Source organism: Antennarius striatus, chromosome 12 (genome assembly GCF_040054535.1).
Source record: "Antennarius striatus isolate MH-2024 chromosome 12, ASM4005453v1, whole genome shotgun sequence".
Lineage (NCBI taxonomy): Eukaryota > Metazoa > Chordata > Actinopteri > Lophiiformes > Antennariidae > Antennarius > Antennarius striatus.
This window is the reverse complement of record NC_090787.1, coordinates 8175989-8191945: the sequence shown is the minus strand read 5'-3', so window position 1 is coordinate 8191945 and position 15957 is coordinate 8175989. Positions and strand designations below refer to the sequence as shown.

The window sequence follows — 15957 nt, the reverse complement described above, 5'->3', positions numbered from 1 at the left end:
ATACATATGAAGAGAATCATTTCAACTACTCAGCAAAAAGCATTTGTCAGTGTACAGAAAAAAATTTAATTAAAATTCTGGTTTCAGTGCCAAATAAAATGGATTCAGTACCTGGAATAGTTCATTAGGAGAGTAAAGTACTGACACACACAAGCCCATACCAACAGTAACCAATAAGAGCAGAGCACACACACACACAGACTGAGAAATGTGCTTACTGTATACACACTGATGTGTGCGTGTAAGTGACACGATAGCTGAGGTGAATTTGAACAGAACTGTGTATTCAAGGTCAGAGCTGTTTACCAGATTCAGTCTACACACACACACAAAATCAACACTGGTTTATACTGTCCAGCAATCCCTGAACCAACAATCACACACACACACACACACACACACACACACACACACACACACACACACACACACACACACACACACACACACACACACACACACACACACACACAAACACACACACACACGCACAAACAAACAAACAAACAAATAAAGATAGCGTAACTGTGGAAGCAGGCAGAGAGAAAGAATGATACAAAGTACAAACAACTAAGATAACTCTTTTGAGCAGGTCACACCAACATAAAGCAAACAAGCAGAAAACCTTCGGGAATATGAGAGAATGTAAACACAGAGACGGAAAGAGAAAGCGGGAGAGAGAGGGAGAGAAGGAGGGAGGGAGCAGTGAAGGGAAATGAAGGAGAAAATACAGGTAGACTAGTCTCTAATTAAGGCTGTACTGTAGATGGCAATGTGTGTTATGTTTATTACTATCTTAAAAGTATTGTTTATTTCTCATCATCATTAAACTTATTCTTAACGATGAACCCATATTTGATGCTGCTTCAGCAGAGAACAGGTAAAACAGAATAAAGATGAAAAAAGACAAAACCAATTTATAGAAAAATGAGTTCAGCTAAATAAAGGATTGAGTAGATAAGGAATTGTGTGTGTGTGTGTGTGTGTGTGTGTGTGTGTGTGTGTGTGTGTGTGTGTGTGTGTGTGTGTGTGTGTGTGTGTGTGTGTGTGTGTGTGTGTGTGTGTGTGTGTGTGTGTGTGTTTTCAAAAGGAAAAGGCAGATGTAATAACCAATCAGCAGTAAGTGACCTCATAACATTCCTTCTCTCACACCGTTGGAATGGACCAACGGTAAAAGTAAGACTTAAGGCACCCTGGCCATACATCAAATGCAAACAGTCAAAACAGTCAAATTAGTATCATTGTCAACGGCAGTTCTCTAGAAGCCAATAACTGAATACTTTCAAACGGACAATTTCCTCCAAAATAAGGAAATAATGCCCAGGTTTTAAATAACCATAAAAAATCATGCTTTAACTTCTAGGTTAAGGCTGGACTTTATCAGAAAAACCAAAAATGATCAGTCTGATTTTCAAACACTATTTTCTTGGACATTTTTTTTCAACATTGTAACAATACAGTATTGTTCAACCATAAATTTGGTAGCTTTGTCATAAGGAGACTAAACAGACAAAGTTCTGAGACAGGATACAAAGTACAAAAGCTAAGAAAGTTAATTCTCCTTATATAAACTATATATAATACATGTAAATTAAAAATCATTCTATATGTAAAGATGTTAGCTCTGATGAAGCTCTGATAGAAACTAAAATGAACTCACGGTTGAAGGCAGTGACGCTGATGTTCGTCATCACAGGTGGCTGAAAGGAGCTGCTGGAGTGACCGTTCAGTGTGAGGCCAGAGGAGCTGTCAAAAGAACGATTGGGCGACACTCCATGCAGCTCCTGAAACAGGAGCAAAAACAAACAAGACAGTCAGAGACTCCAACATTAACAGCTTTACATATGAAGGCGACAGTAACAGTGTTTGTTGTTTAAGAGAAAATCTGTGTGTTTGTGTGTGTGTGTGTGTGTGTGTGTGTGTGTGTGTGCGCGCGCGCGAGAGAGTTTCTCTGTTCGTTGTATAGACTCATCTTTTTGAAGACATAAAATTTCCATCCTTGTCATCTTCCTCTTGACCCCACCCACCTACCCACGCACACACACACTCACACACACACACACACACACACACACACACACACACACACACACACACACACACACACACACACACACACACACACACACACACACACACACACACACACACACACACACACACACACACACACACACACACACACACACACACACAGCTCCAGCCCTCTTCCCTCACTTATTGTACGCTAAAAAGATCACTCTTCAGCAGGTTGCAGGTCATGGTGCCCTCTCTCAATCAGCACACAAACCATTAGCTGGTGTCAGAGTGTTCTCCGATTACCCAAAGAGAAGACCCGTTTTGTGATACAGATACAGTTTCATTCCTGAAATGCAGCAAATTCTCAATGTTCTACAAAGGTCCTACAAAGGACTTTTTAAGACTTAAATCAATAAATGATGACATTTAAATTAACAGAAACTACTCAGAATGATGTAAGATTTGTGGGGATTTGGACAGTACCTGTACAGGACCCAGTAAGTTTAGAGAGAGAGTGTGTTTTGTATTGAACAAAAATAGCAGGTGGATAAAATGAGAGATTAGAGCGAGCTGGCTGGAGATGAATGCAGCAGAAAGAATGAGTGAGAAAAAGAGCAGAGGACACAGAAGAGAAGAGGGAAAAAAAGATCAGAGGGGGGAAAGGGAGGAAAGTGGTCCACTTCTGCGTTAAAAGCATCAATACCAAAGTCCCCAAAAAAAAGCTTTTAAGGTACAGTCTCTCATCTATCTGCCTTTATCCGTCTTTTTTATCCTGTCTGTCCACTCTCAAGACAAAGAGGGAAACATGGATGCAACTCTTTGATGTTGCTCCCTACCTAGCTATTGCCGGGGGAAGCCCTGAACCCTGCAGTTGGAGCAGACCACATACATTTACAAAAACAAAATATATCTTGTCTTTATTTTGACTTCATACCTTTATTACTTAACTTCTACACATAAATGATGCATATTTTTATGTATTTTTATGCATTTATCTGTTGCTTTATGCACAGGGTTTACTACAATATATGTAGTTATTTCTCTGTTAAAAGCAGGCCATGCAAGTGGCCATTCACTCTTGAACATACAGCACAGCTTTGTATGAGCAACGGTTCGTGTAGATGTTCTACAAAATCGTGTTAAAGACATTGACTGAAAAGCGGTCGAGATGAAAAGCATCCTTGTTATTCTCTGGCTCATAAAGAGGAGATACAGCTCAGCGAAGGGCGCTATCACTCACAAAGAGAAGCGCACATGCACATGCACAGACACGGAAATTCTGAATAGCTAAAGTGTAAATGCTTTTTTTCCCCCGGTGGTGATAAGAGCAGGGAGACAAATGTCAAGTATAGGAAGAATGGATCATAGGGCTGAAAGTCAGCATGTGTAAAAAAAGGTACAGGAGCAGTTGAAAAAAGAAGTCAGTAGGAGTCAACAGAGGGAAGAGGACTGACGAAGTGAAGACTAAAAAAGCATGCATGTTCATTTTCAAAGATGTTCATTCGCTCTGTTTCTCCCCCCAGGTATCCTAGCATAGATTTTGGCTTTCACTGACAATAAAAATACACTTCAAGTCAACTGTGGAAACATTTTGTGTACAATGTGTTTCACCTACAGTAATCCCTCCTTACTCGTGGTTAAAAAAAAAAAAAAAAATCCACAATATAGCATCTATTTATTATTTACGGTAATTTAAATGTTTATGCACCCTCCCTATACTGATGTTAAACCACCTTATATTACCTTTTCCCACACTCTTATAGACTGCTTAAAGCACTTCTGTATTAAAGAAAAGTGCTTCTTTAATACAATGAAGTGCGCTGCGTTCCGTGATTCTCAAAACGTTGCACACTTCCAGACTACCTACTAAAAATACGCTTAGTGAAGCCGTGCATCTAGAAGTGTGAATACACGAGAGATTACTGTATATGGATCCATTTAATCTGTCCACACTCCAAACACACAAACACACTCCAACTTATAAATTGGACCTTTAAATGTATTAGTGTACATTGTGTGTACCTTCAGAGTCCTGAGCACCACCAGCTGGATCATCCCTCTTACGTTGCCCTCCTGCGACATGGAGCGACGGAGAGTTTCCATTGCCACGTGATTGGAGCATCCCCGCAGGGACTCTCCATTTACCGCTACCAGCTGGTCGTTGACACACAGACGCCCATCCTGTGTGATACAATATGTGTATTATGTTGAAAGTACATTCATGCTCACTTATGGTGATGTTCACAATGCTCACAGGCGCACATACACATCTGTAGCCTCTCTGTCAAGTTACACTACATAATGCTACAAAATCAAACGCGACTTGTCACACGCTAAATTGCACACAAGTTTTCCTATGACTGTACAGATGGATGGATGGATGGATGAATGGATGGATGGATGGATGGATGGATGGATGGATGGATGGACGGACAGACAGACAGAGAGACAGACAGATACAATACTTCCACATGGGTACAGTGTTCATGAGAAGATGCCAAGAAAATCAAGATTTATTATTTCCATCTATTAGAAAGGTAGGGTTAGTTTCACCCACATAAGGATATCTAGGTGCAGGTGAGGAATGCATGCTACAAATTTACCAAGGAATGATTCATTGTTTGTCATTATTTTTATTTTCTCTTTTCAGATGAAGATATTTATTCACCTTGAACGCCGCCCCTCCGTGTATAATGGATTTGATGAAGATCCCAAGGTCCTCTCCTGTCTCCCTGGACTTGTTTCCTTTGAGGCTGATGCCGAGTCCCGCAGAGCCACTGTCATTAAGTGGCACTTCGAACATAAGCTGCTCCTTCCCATTCTCAGAAACAAAGGTCGGCACACGGGACACTTCATCTCTCTGGGAGTAGAGCGTAATGGAAGAGATAGGCATGAGAACAGGGTGAATTGAGGAGATGCTGGGAAACTCACTGGGCTTTAATAGTATACAAAAATAAACTAATAGATTCTCAATTTGTGAGAACCCATTAACAGGTTTTCAAGCTATTTGGACAGCCTGCATTCATTTGCCCCACACATCTTTTTCTCCTCTCAGAATTATCAGTAAAATAACCTGTACATTTTAAAGAGGTAACTGGAGAAAGCAACAAACAGCGAGATCCAGGAAGACAAAAATAATGAGTATACAGTGCACTCAGAAACCATGAAGTAGGACAGTTTGACCAAAGGTTTTACACTAGTTCCATATCAGCTTTTAAAATATTATTTGCTGATATGATAATCAGGCATAGACTTCTTTTTAAGACTAACAGCAAAACAAAAGAAACAGTGCTGTAGAAAGGTAAAGAATGGTGAAAAAGAATTTGACTTTAAAATTTCAAATGCTTGAGCTTTGTACAAAGACAATTTGATGTCAGAGCCGTAGATGTGTACATTAATTTAGAAAAAAACATTAACATGAAACAGTTTCTCTTACTGTACATAGGCCAAAAACATTTTGATGTATAATTTTGGGGTGGTCTATCTTTCAGAAGCTATAAACCAGTTTGCCCACCTTCACAAATATCTAATATTGTTTTAGTTTTTGTTGTGTTTAGTTCTTGTTCAAGTTCTTCATTTTCTTTTTTTTTCTGTCTGGATTGTTGTGGGTGTATATCTTCGTTTCTGTGTGCATGCAAAATCCAATAACTCCATGGTAGAAAATCTATATCTGTGTACATGAGCCAAACTATCGTCTCCATGCATCTGTCTATGTATGTCCATGAATTCTATGGTTGTGCGTATGTGTGTGTGTGAGTGTGTGTGTGTGTGTGTGTGTGTGTGTGTGTGTGTGTGTGTGTGTGTGTGTGTGTGTGTGTGTGTGTGTGTGTGTGTGTGTGTGTGTGTGTGTGTGTGTGTGTGTGTGTGTGAGTGTGTGAGTGACTGCGTGGGTCAGCAGTGTCAGGTTTAGACAGTGTTTGTCTGTGGGGATTGTAGGTTTAACAGTGTTAAGCCGACACAAAGTCCTCTACTCGGCAGAAAACTGTTTTCCCTGCTGGAAAAACTCCCCTCATCTCACCAACTGTCCGGACCTGATAGGAAGCTTCACAACCTTGGAAAGAACTTCAAAATACCCCAAAGACAAATGGTAGCAACCTTCTGTCCATAATTATATCAAGAATTTATTAGTCTCCATCATTTTGTCTAAGGCAGTGCTCATGAATTGAGAACATGGTTTTTCCACCTCCCCTAAATTCTTTATTACATCCCGCTAAGCGGTGATGCACTGTAATTACATATTGTTATGGTCAGTGTTAGTGTGTTTATTCGTTCATCTGTCCAGCCGTCTGTCCATCCGTCTGTTCGTGCACCAAATATCTTCACAACCGTTGCAGATAGAAAGATGAAACAAAAAGCACATTACTCGGCCGACAAAGCGGATGAAAATGAGACGATGACCTTGACCTTGAGAAAAATAGGTCAAGGTCAAATTTCAAGTTTTGTACTCATCGCAGAGTTTTGGAAGACAGTAATGTGATGCCGTATGCGAGTTCTATTGGCTGACACCATCGAGAATTGCACTACGTTCTGCGAGTCTTGGACTGCTGTGAGACAAAAAAGTGCCTCAAAGAGTCGAAAAGAGTGTGGGAAAAGGTGATACAGATAAAAGGTGGTTTAATATCAGTAAGGGGAGGGTTCATAAACGTTTAAATTACCGTACATAATAAGATGGTTGTTCTATCGTTGAATTCATTAATCGCATTTGGTTCCTGGAACTCATTAACCGTGAGGAACGATGGCGCACTGTATACCTTTTTAGGTACACATCTCTGAAACCTGATGAGATATAATCACAAAACAAAAGGCAAAATTTTCAGGAAGCCAGAGGTACAAAAATGTGTACGTCAGGCTAAAATGTTGAATTCAGGAGTTTCGCGGGATGTTGCAGTCTCTGACTGCCTTGTTCATTTTTGTAACATTTCCTGTGTTGATAATTTATAATTTCATCTTTCTGTCAAAACAAAAACCAAGGCAGTCACAGACTACGATATCCTGTGGCATGGCAAACACAATCCTGAAGTCTGCTTTCCCCTGTATTCAAAATTTTACCCCTGCATAGGTCAAAGAGGCCTTCTCCTTCGTCAAAACATGACCACTTTGAAGCGGGACGTAATTAATTTTGCGTTGTGTAAGAGTACTGTTCTACTGGTGAAAAGTTTGAAACAGCAGCTGTAAGCTTGAGGACCAGGACCACCCACAAAGCTGAGAGATGTTTTATGAAATCTGACACAAATATGCAAATGTATTCAAATTTGTTTGTTTGGGTGATGTATTCAATTTCCTTTTAAGTAATGAATGAGCACAGCCTCTGGATTTCCTCTGATAATTTACCACACAAACAAATAATATGTGCAGAAAGTAGAAACAAAACAAATATTATTGTAATTTACTATCAAACTTCATGACTATGTGTATTTTTTAACAACCAGCTGCATAAAGAAGGTGCTTCTGTTAATAAGAATAATAATAATAAAAAAAATTAAACAAGATCACTTAATTTCATTACTGCAATTGCTTTAGAAACAGACACACAATAACATAAAATGGACAGGGCCAAAAACAAACTTTAAGTGCACACTGCAATTTCATGGAACATTTCTATTATCTCACTCTCATTTCTGTGATTTGTGGTTATATCTGTGTGTAATACTTAACTAATAAGTAGTCGTGTGCGCCCATGGGTGTTTCTGCTCGCTGCTATCAAACGTGTTTGTATCTTTGCAACATGAACTTAATGAAATCCATCTAGTTAAAGAAAAAGCTGTTTACACTGGTCGTTTGACATTTAAATGGGTCTGCCACTATGATGGATCAACAGGCATGCACGCAATTAAAAAGATAGTTCAGTGTCTGTTGGGGTGTGTGAATGAGATTGGGTGTCATTTTATTACAATGAGTTACAGAAATGTATATGTGAGAGAAATGAAAGGACACATTATGTTAAAATGAGTTCAAGGCAGAGAACTACAACAAAAAAACATAAATTAACAAAGATAAAATGCCCTTTCATACACCTGAAAGGCCAAAGAGAACTGTAAGGCAAAGGGACAAATAAAGAATGATTTTCAAATGATCAAATGAGGCAGAGATAAGAGCAATAAGGAATAATGAATAATACTCTTCAATAGACTTCAATATGACTCTGCAATGTGTGTTTTTCTACTTTCAGTTTGTCATCCTAGCCTAGCTGTGAGAATGTGTGTTTCTTAAAATGTTGACATCACTGCAATTTTAGATGCAAAACAACACAAGCTGCTGGCAAGCCTTAAGGGAAAAACCCAACCTGACCTTAAGGGTAACTTTGATTTACAGCATTCACAGCCCGTCGTACAAGTCCTTTCACCCTCTTTTCCCACTAACTCATGATTGTCAGATACAACAACAAATGAAAGTTGTATCTATTGTTAGCAATCTGACTATGACTAAGGAACATTTGCTGGCCTACAGTAAAACAAAAACAATGAAGCGAAAGAAAGAAGGATGTATTATCAACCACAGTGGCTCAGGTTAACATCTCATGAAATGTGTCTGATGTACTTACATGGTTCTTGTTTTTTGGTTTCATCTCCATAGTTCAACATTATTCAACCACCCCTTTTATATTTGGTTTACTGGAAAATGCAATGCAATAAACAGATCAAATAAGAACAGTTAGACAACAGTATCACAAGTTTTGTTTTTTGTTTTGTTTTTTCCCCAAATACACCACAATATCCTACTTTGACTACGACATTCTGAAAATTATCCAATTTCTCCATGATAACAATCACTTATAAGCTACTAGGACCTGCAACAAACACCATGCATATCCAGATACCAGCTTCTGGCAGGCAAGCAGCATTCTGCAGTCAGAAGCAGCATTCTTGATAAGCAAAGACTTTCAGTCTTAGAATATTCCTGGTTTGTATTTCCTCAAATTCCACCAAAGACTTTCATTGAAATTTGAATCACACAACAGTGATGTCTACACAGGAACGATCAGGACATCTTCATAAACCAAACGTTCCCATATTCTAAAATGTGTTTGGCATCACTGTCCCTTTCTTCATTTTCCATTAATGCTGAAGCTAGAGCTTCCTCACAGCTGGCGAGATGTTTTCCTCTGGGATTTCCTGATACCCGAAGGAATCCATTGCAGCATCTATATCCTGCAGATTTCCAGTGTGTAAAGAATAAAGCTGCCCCACAAGATCACCAAGCCACTGCCAAGCTTCACTGTAGGTAAGGTGCTCTTTTTCGGTTTCATTCTTCCTCCATTCACAGAACAACATCCCAAAACTTATGTCTTATTGAGAACGTTTTAAGCTGCAGGAGCTGACTTGTTTTGCGTTTTTGGTCCAGCTTTTATTTAGACTTTAAGAAATAGACCACTGAAATTAGTAAAGTGTTTTAAAGCAATCTCACTTGTAAATGTGTGTCCTCATGAGCAGTGATAACAGGTTGTTAGTTAGTCAGGAATTGTATTTTTTCCCAATAAACCTAATAATTGTGTTTCCAAATATATAGGTGGAAACCTATATATTTGAAGAGCTCACTTGAAAGTCTCACGCTGTCATGCTGTCACCAACTCCTCACACTACCTGCCAATCAAGTGCTCAACCAATCACGGCGCCCAACCAATCATGGCACATCTGCCAGAAGGAATAACGTGAACAATATGGTGTAAGGCATCTGCTATGTTAGGAGAACAAGTGACTTTACATGGACTTGCCAACTAACATAATTTTAGAGTGTCAGAACTGTTCCAACAATTTTCATGTTTTTGAGCAGAGAGTCCAAACAGCAGGAACGACACAGAAAACGGCAACGAATTCTGAGTGAAACTAGCTGGCTAGCACGAACAGTCTGTCCAGCTATGGTTTCTGTTTGGAATGGGACAATCGACATAGTATCCAAAATGCTCCTCGGGCATCTGACAAAAACAGTCTTTAAGTAACTACAAACAGTTCTGTTCATGTAGTCAGCTAACAGAACTATGCTCTTTTGACAGATGCCTTTTCCTTTAACGTTAGCTCCTTTCCCAGTCTCATGATTACCTAGCTTTCTTTCTCCAGTTAGCCTGCTAACATTCATCTACAGCTTCACAATGCCCACCAAGCGCAATCCATGATTTGCCAACAAAAAGTCGTTACGTCACCACGTTGATTTTTGATTACGTTGAGTGTGCTTGGTTTATAATACCAATACATTTGTTTTCACATATTTGGGATGAAGTCTGATTTCCATAAGGTTCCCACAAGTATTTATTTATATTTAAATGTATACCTGTTAACACTTAATTTGTATATATATATATATATATATATATATATATATATATATATATATATATATATATATATATATATATATATATATATATATTTTTTTTTTTTTTTTTTTTTTTTTTTTTTTAATCTTACCTTGACCTTAATTTACATAGTCTCAGTCTTTCCTCCTCACTCTTATGTATGTCTGTAAATGAATTAGGTAATGGCCAGCTGTACAAACTAAATTTCCCTATGGGATAAATAAAGTAATCTCATCTCATCTGTAATATGTCAATTGAAATAGCAGTAAAGCATGCGCGACAAGTGTATCTGGCAACTATAGTTTCATTTACTGATGTGAAAAGGAATGTACTGACATGAACAAATAGTATGTTCTGAAGGACAGTGCTGTTTGCTTGTAGCTCAATTCCAGAGTTCTGTTTATATTGGATATGCCATCTTGCAGATTTTCTGGAAGCCACATGAGATGTTGGCATGACAGAGTTCACCTTCCAAGGCTACAACTTCTCTTGAGTAGTAAAGTTGTAATATGTCATCACCGGGGCAGCGTCTGTTCATGTGCGAAAGTAGCCCACATGATCATTGAACTGAGTCTTGGCAACAGATTGTAAATATTATATATGTTGAAGCCTTAAGTGGAATCTTTTATGGAGAATTTCTGTCTCAGCTGATTTATTTGATGAAATTTCTCTGTGGCTGGTGAGTGGGTGTGGTAACAAGGAGCAAAAGAAAAAGTGGTTGCAAGGGCATATGATTGTACAAACCTCTACTTGGCAAGAAAAAAACTGTTCCCTTTATATGTGCAGTTTTGATGAAGCGTTATAATGTTTACTCCAACAGCCTGATCCTGAGTGAATCATACAGACTGCACCCACGTTTTCATTGATATGTGTCTAGAGTAGAAACACATATTTCACTTCTAGTCACATAGACATGGCAAAATCGTGTTTGTGCCACATAATAAATATGCGGCATATAACGTGCTAGTCAGTTGGCTTACAAAGTAATGTGCACGTTCAGTTGTCTTGGTTCTGCCTCTATACCAGGCAGAAGCACCCCCTCATCTAATGGGCTCACCTTACTACCAGTAAAATTTTCAAGGTTATGGTTAATTTGTTCAGAGAGTTGATGCATTATCTTACATTTAAAGTACATTTTTATTTAGCATTTTAATGAAGTCTAAAAAAAAGGTATTTTTCAAAATATCAATTTAATCCCAGTAAACAATATGTTCAGTGAAAAAGCTGACATTACTGCAAAAATATCATAGCAGCAAAAAGACTGTCTTTACACAGCATTGATTTTAACAGCTCCACCATCTTGCTGTTCATTGGTCTATGGGACCATTTTTTTAATGAGTCATTTGTTCAAATTCTTATACTCTACTATAAATTTCATTAAACTAATGAATGTCAATGTTTAGAGGGATTGCTCTTCAACCAGTTTTTTATGCCCTTAACAAAACTGTTGTTACTCTAAACAAAGTAGGTTGTGTTTGTAGGAGCAAGAGCAACATCTTGCCATGACTGGCAATACTGATTCCTGGTGACATAAACTCGCAACGTGTGTGCGGCACTAATGTGCAGAAGGCTTTAAGGAACAGCAGTGACTTTAGATGATAGGCTGGTGAAGGGGCCGATAAATCTTCAATAAACAGTGAAGAGGTGTGAGCTGAGACATAGCACAGAAAGGAAAGACATGATACCCTTCTCTGCTTCTCTCCACTGGGATGATGGTAAATCCTGCTGAGACATCAAACTGCCAAGGAGTTTGTTTGCGAGTGTGTATGTACATGCACGTCTGTGTGTGTGCGGTTGTGAGTGTGTGTGTGTGTGTGTGTGTGTGTGTGTGTGTGTGTGTGTGTGTGTGTGTGTGTGTGTGTGTGTGTGTGTGTGTGTGTGTGTGTGTGTGTGTGTGTGTGTGTGTGCGTGTGTGTGACTACATGAGTTTCAGAGGGAGTAACAGATGGGGAATCTGCTCTGGTGATTCTGTAAGGTCACATTGGTGACGATAGCACCAGATAGTTGTAACACACATACACAGACAGAAAGAAACTACAGACTGCAAAGTATTGTCAAGACAACACACACACACACACACACACACACACACACACACACACACACACACACACACACACACACACACACACACACACACACACACACACACACACACACACACACACACACAGGAACACAAGCACAGAAGTGTACACATGCACACACACAAACAGCAGTGACGGAAAAGCAATTACGAGAATGAAGAAACTGTTCAATAAATTTGTTTTGTTTTGAATGTGTTGTGATGCCAGCTGTTGTGGGAAGAGGACAGAATACTAGCTTGCAGCTTGTCACATACTGGAAAGCAAAAGAGTTTGATAGATTAATATGGAAACCTATTTAATTCTGATTCTTCAACAGTTTTCTCTATCTTTACATCTTTGTTTTGTGATATCCAGCAGAATAAATTTCCAAACAGAAACAAGTATCTCATTTTTCTGGTAGTCAATTTGGGAACTTTAGAACCCAGTAACAGCCTGGAAATTAAAAAGAAAAAAAAGGGGAGAGTTTGAAGTGACATGCAAGAAGAGTTAGTCTCGAAGAAAAAAAGAAAATCTTTGGTACAAGATTTTCTTGTACCAAACATGTAGGTGAATACTGTATGTAAAATGTGCACAACTGAGTCGGTTGTGTGTATACAATAATTGAGAAAAAAAGGGTTCTTATGTTGTGTTATGTTTTGTGTGTGTGTGTGTGTGTGTGTGTGTGTGTGTGTGTGTGTGTGTGTGTGTGTGTGTGTGTGTTTGTGTGTGTGTGTGTGTGTGTAAATCCTTTACAGAAATCCAGCACAGCAGGTGGATGTATACTTTTTATATTGTGGAATTTGGATGGATATAATGTATGTGAGAGAACAAAGTGACTTTACGTGCGTGTGTGTGCGCACGCATGTGTGTTCGTGTGTGTGTGTGTGTGTGTGTGTGTGTGTGTGTGTGTGTGTGTTTGTGTGTGCATGTGCAGAGGTGGCGTAACGTCTTTGTTCTACAGCAAGCACAGACATTAGCAGACAGCACCAGATGGTGGGCTAAAATCAGACAACGGAAGAGGGGGAGGAGAAGACAGACAAGATCCTTCCATCATTTCATCATCATCTTTCTTCTGCTTCCTCTCTGGTAGCACAAACAAGCTGGCATAAACCTTCCTCGAGTAATTATGAAAAATTCTCTTGAAAACTACCTTATCCACTGTTGTTCATTTGCATTATTTTTATAAACAACATTAAATAACTTAAAGTATACTGACAACTGATACACCCTGCTGTGATCCTCGTGTTATCAATTTAAAACAGAGCACATCCTGCTCTACGGGACTGTGGATGTGGTATTCCATAGGAAATTGTCTAGTTGTGCTCAGTCTGAACAGCTCCAAATACACTGATCACCCGACTGTCCATGACGTCACCGTATGCAATGCAAGAGCCAATGCGCCAGAAGAAAGAGTGTCACGCCTTACAGAGCAGTAAAAAATGGAAGAAGAAGTTCATAATATCTGGTTCGTCTGAGATTGTGTGCACCTCTACTAGACAGTGATAACACCAAGGTACAACAAGGTAACCAACCTCCATGTTCGTCATTGTTGTTGTTGCAATTATATGACCTCAAATACTACATGTGCTGGACAACACCTCCACTCTGACTGTTGCTACGGCAACCTGTCAGATCGGCCAATTATGTGGCCCGGTCTGAACAGAGCAAGAGCCCGTTTTGACGCTACAAAAAGTGTGGACAGTCCGATATGAAATGGAATCTGATTGTAATACGACTAGCCTGCAGTATGAACACAACCTTAAGGTAAGTGGGCATCTTGTTCACAAGCAAGGATAAAGATCCAAATCACACACTGCTTGTGCAATAGGATCTACAAGACTGGCACAGTGGTGTAAAAGCTGTTTCTGGAACAGAAACAGAAAAACTTAAAACCACACAGATATTAAGGTGTGATAACAATAGTGGGTTTGTTCTGCATTTGAGCTGTGAAAATACAATCATGAAGTCAAACTCTATCCTATTTTAAGTATACATTTTCTTTGTATCATGAGCCCACAGTGTTTGGGTGGCAGGGTGGATTTTAGAACATACTCACAGGAGAATATGTAAAATGTGTTATTTTGTATTAATTGTAATATTTAACCCCTTAAGGCTAACTCACGTGGCTATGACAGAAATAGAAACAACCATTTTAAACGGTTCTTTTGTCAATGCCCAGATACTGCCATGCTTCTTTTAAACTGGCATCTACACATCCAGAATGTAATGTCAATATCAACCAAAATGCACCAGCAGGAGGATGCTGTGAGAATGTGTTTTTTAAAAACAATGCCGTGATTCCACTGAGTAGACAGAGACAAGAGGATTTGGTTTTTTGGGGTTTTTTTTTAGTTTTGCTATTTAATTTTTTCTTCTTCAATGTCTCTGCACACAATTGTGCCTCTCTTCAATCATGGTCGAAAAGCCTCCACCCATTTCTGGTGGTTATTGTTTTGTTTCGTTTGAATTCCTGAAATTTTGTTTGTTTGCCTGTCTCCTCAAATACTTTAAAGTGATCTGTCAACTCTGCTGATTCAGTTTGCTGTATTTTCAAAACTTACTGAGTGAAAATCTCAAAGATTAAAATAGACTATTGATCAAAATCTTAAAACCAGACCAGTTCCCACCCAAAATGTTTTCTACACGGCACAGTGGAGAAGGCGCCATAATGATCTGGGGAGGGGGCATTTTCCTTCAGTTAAGGTTAGTGGGAGCTTCAGGTTGTGCAGAGGCGTCAAATGGCAGTTGGCTACATGGAGATGTTGGAGGGGGCATCCCTCATGACTGAAGGTCAACATCTGCATGGTAATGACTGGGTTTTTCAACAGGAAAACGCTGCAGTTCACAATGTCCGTCTGACAAAGGACTTCGACCAGAGAAATAACATCAGTCTTTTGAACCATCCTGCATGTTTCCCTGATATAAATTCAATTGAAAACATTTAGCGGTGGATAGCAAGGGAAGTTTACAAAAATGGACACCAGTTCCAGACAGTGGATGGCCTCCGTGAGGCCATCTTCACCACTTGGAGCAACATTCCCACTAGACTCCTGGGAACACTAGCATCAAGCATGCCGAAAAGCATTTTTGAGGTGATTAAAAAGAATATCGCAGCTACTCATTACTGAGTACTTTTTTTGAAAATACATTTCTATTTTAGGGGGTTTGGGTTGGGTTTTTTTAGATGTGATCTTAATCAGCTGATGAACAGCCTGTATCAGTTTAATGGTTGTTTGCAGTAAATTGCTTACTCAAATGTTTCTTGTCTAACTTCCAGCATGCTCAAGGCCTCTCGTGGTGTGTGTGTGTGTGTGTGTGTGTTATGGGCCTATCCACACACACACGCAAGCACACACACTCAAGCACGCGCACGCAATCACACGCGCGACAAATAACCCTCAATAAAGATCAAAGTTCAAAGTTCTTCTTTTTCTTCTTCTTCCATTTCGTCTTTTTGCATTTTGAAGCACTGCATAGAACCTTCTTAAGATACAACAGTACAAAAAGTGAATTCTTGCAATTTATCAAGAGTGTACTTTACAATTGTATCTCTTTCATTCATTTATCATGATTAGTTTATAA

The 15957-nt window shown here is 39.2% G+C and overlaps 1 protein-coding gene across 5 annotated transcripts in view; it reads right to left on the bottom strand.

Moving 5' to 3' along the window:
• pard3bb (par-3 family cell polarity regulator beta b) overlaps window positions 1-15957 on the bottom strand; it is a 187273-nt gene that overhangs the window by 105932 nt on the left and 65384 nt on the right. For all 5 annotated transcript variants that reach the window (XM_068328667.1, XM_068328663.1, XM_068328665.1 and 2 more), the window contains 3 exons: window positions 4688-4879; window positions 4042-4200; window positions 1661-1784 (listed from right to left, as the gene is read on the bottom strand). In XM_068328667.1, coding sequence (XP_068184768.1) covers window positions 1661-1784; window positions 4042-4200; window positions 4688-4879 — 475 coding nt within the window. The remainder of the gene's footprint in view (window positions 1-1660; window positions 1785-4041; window positions 4201-4687; window positions 4880-15957) is intronic.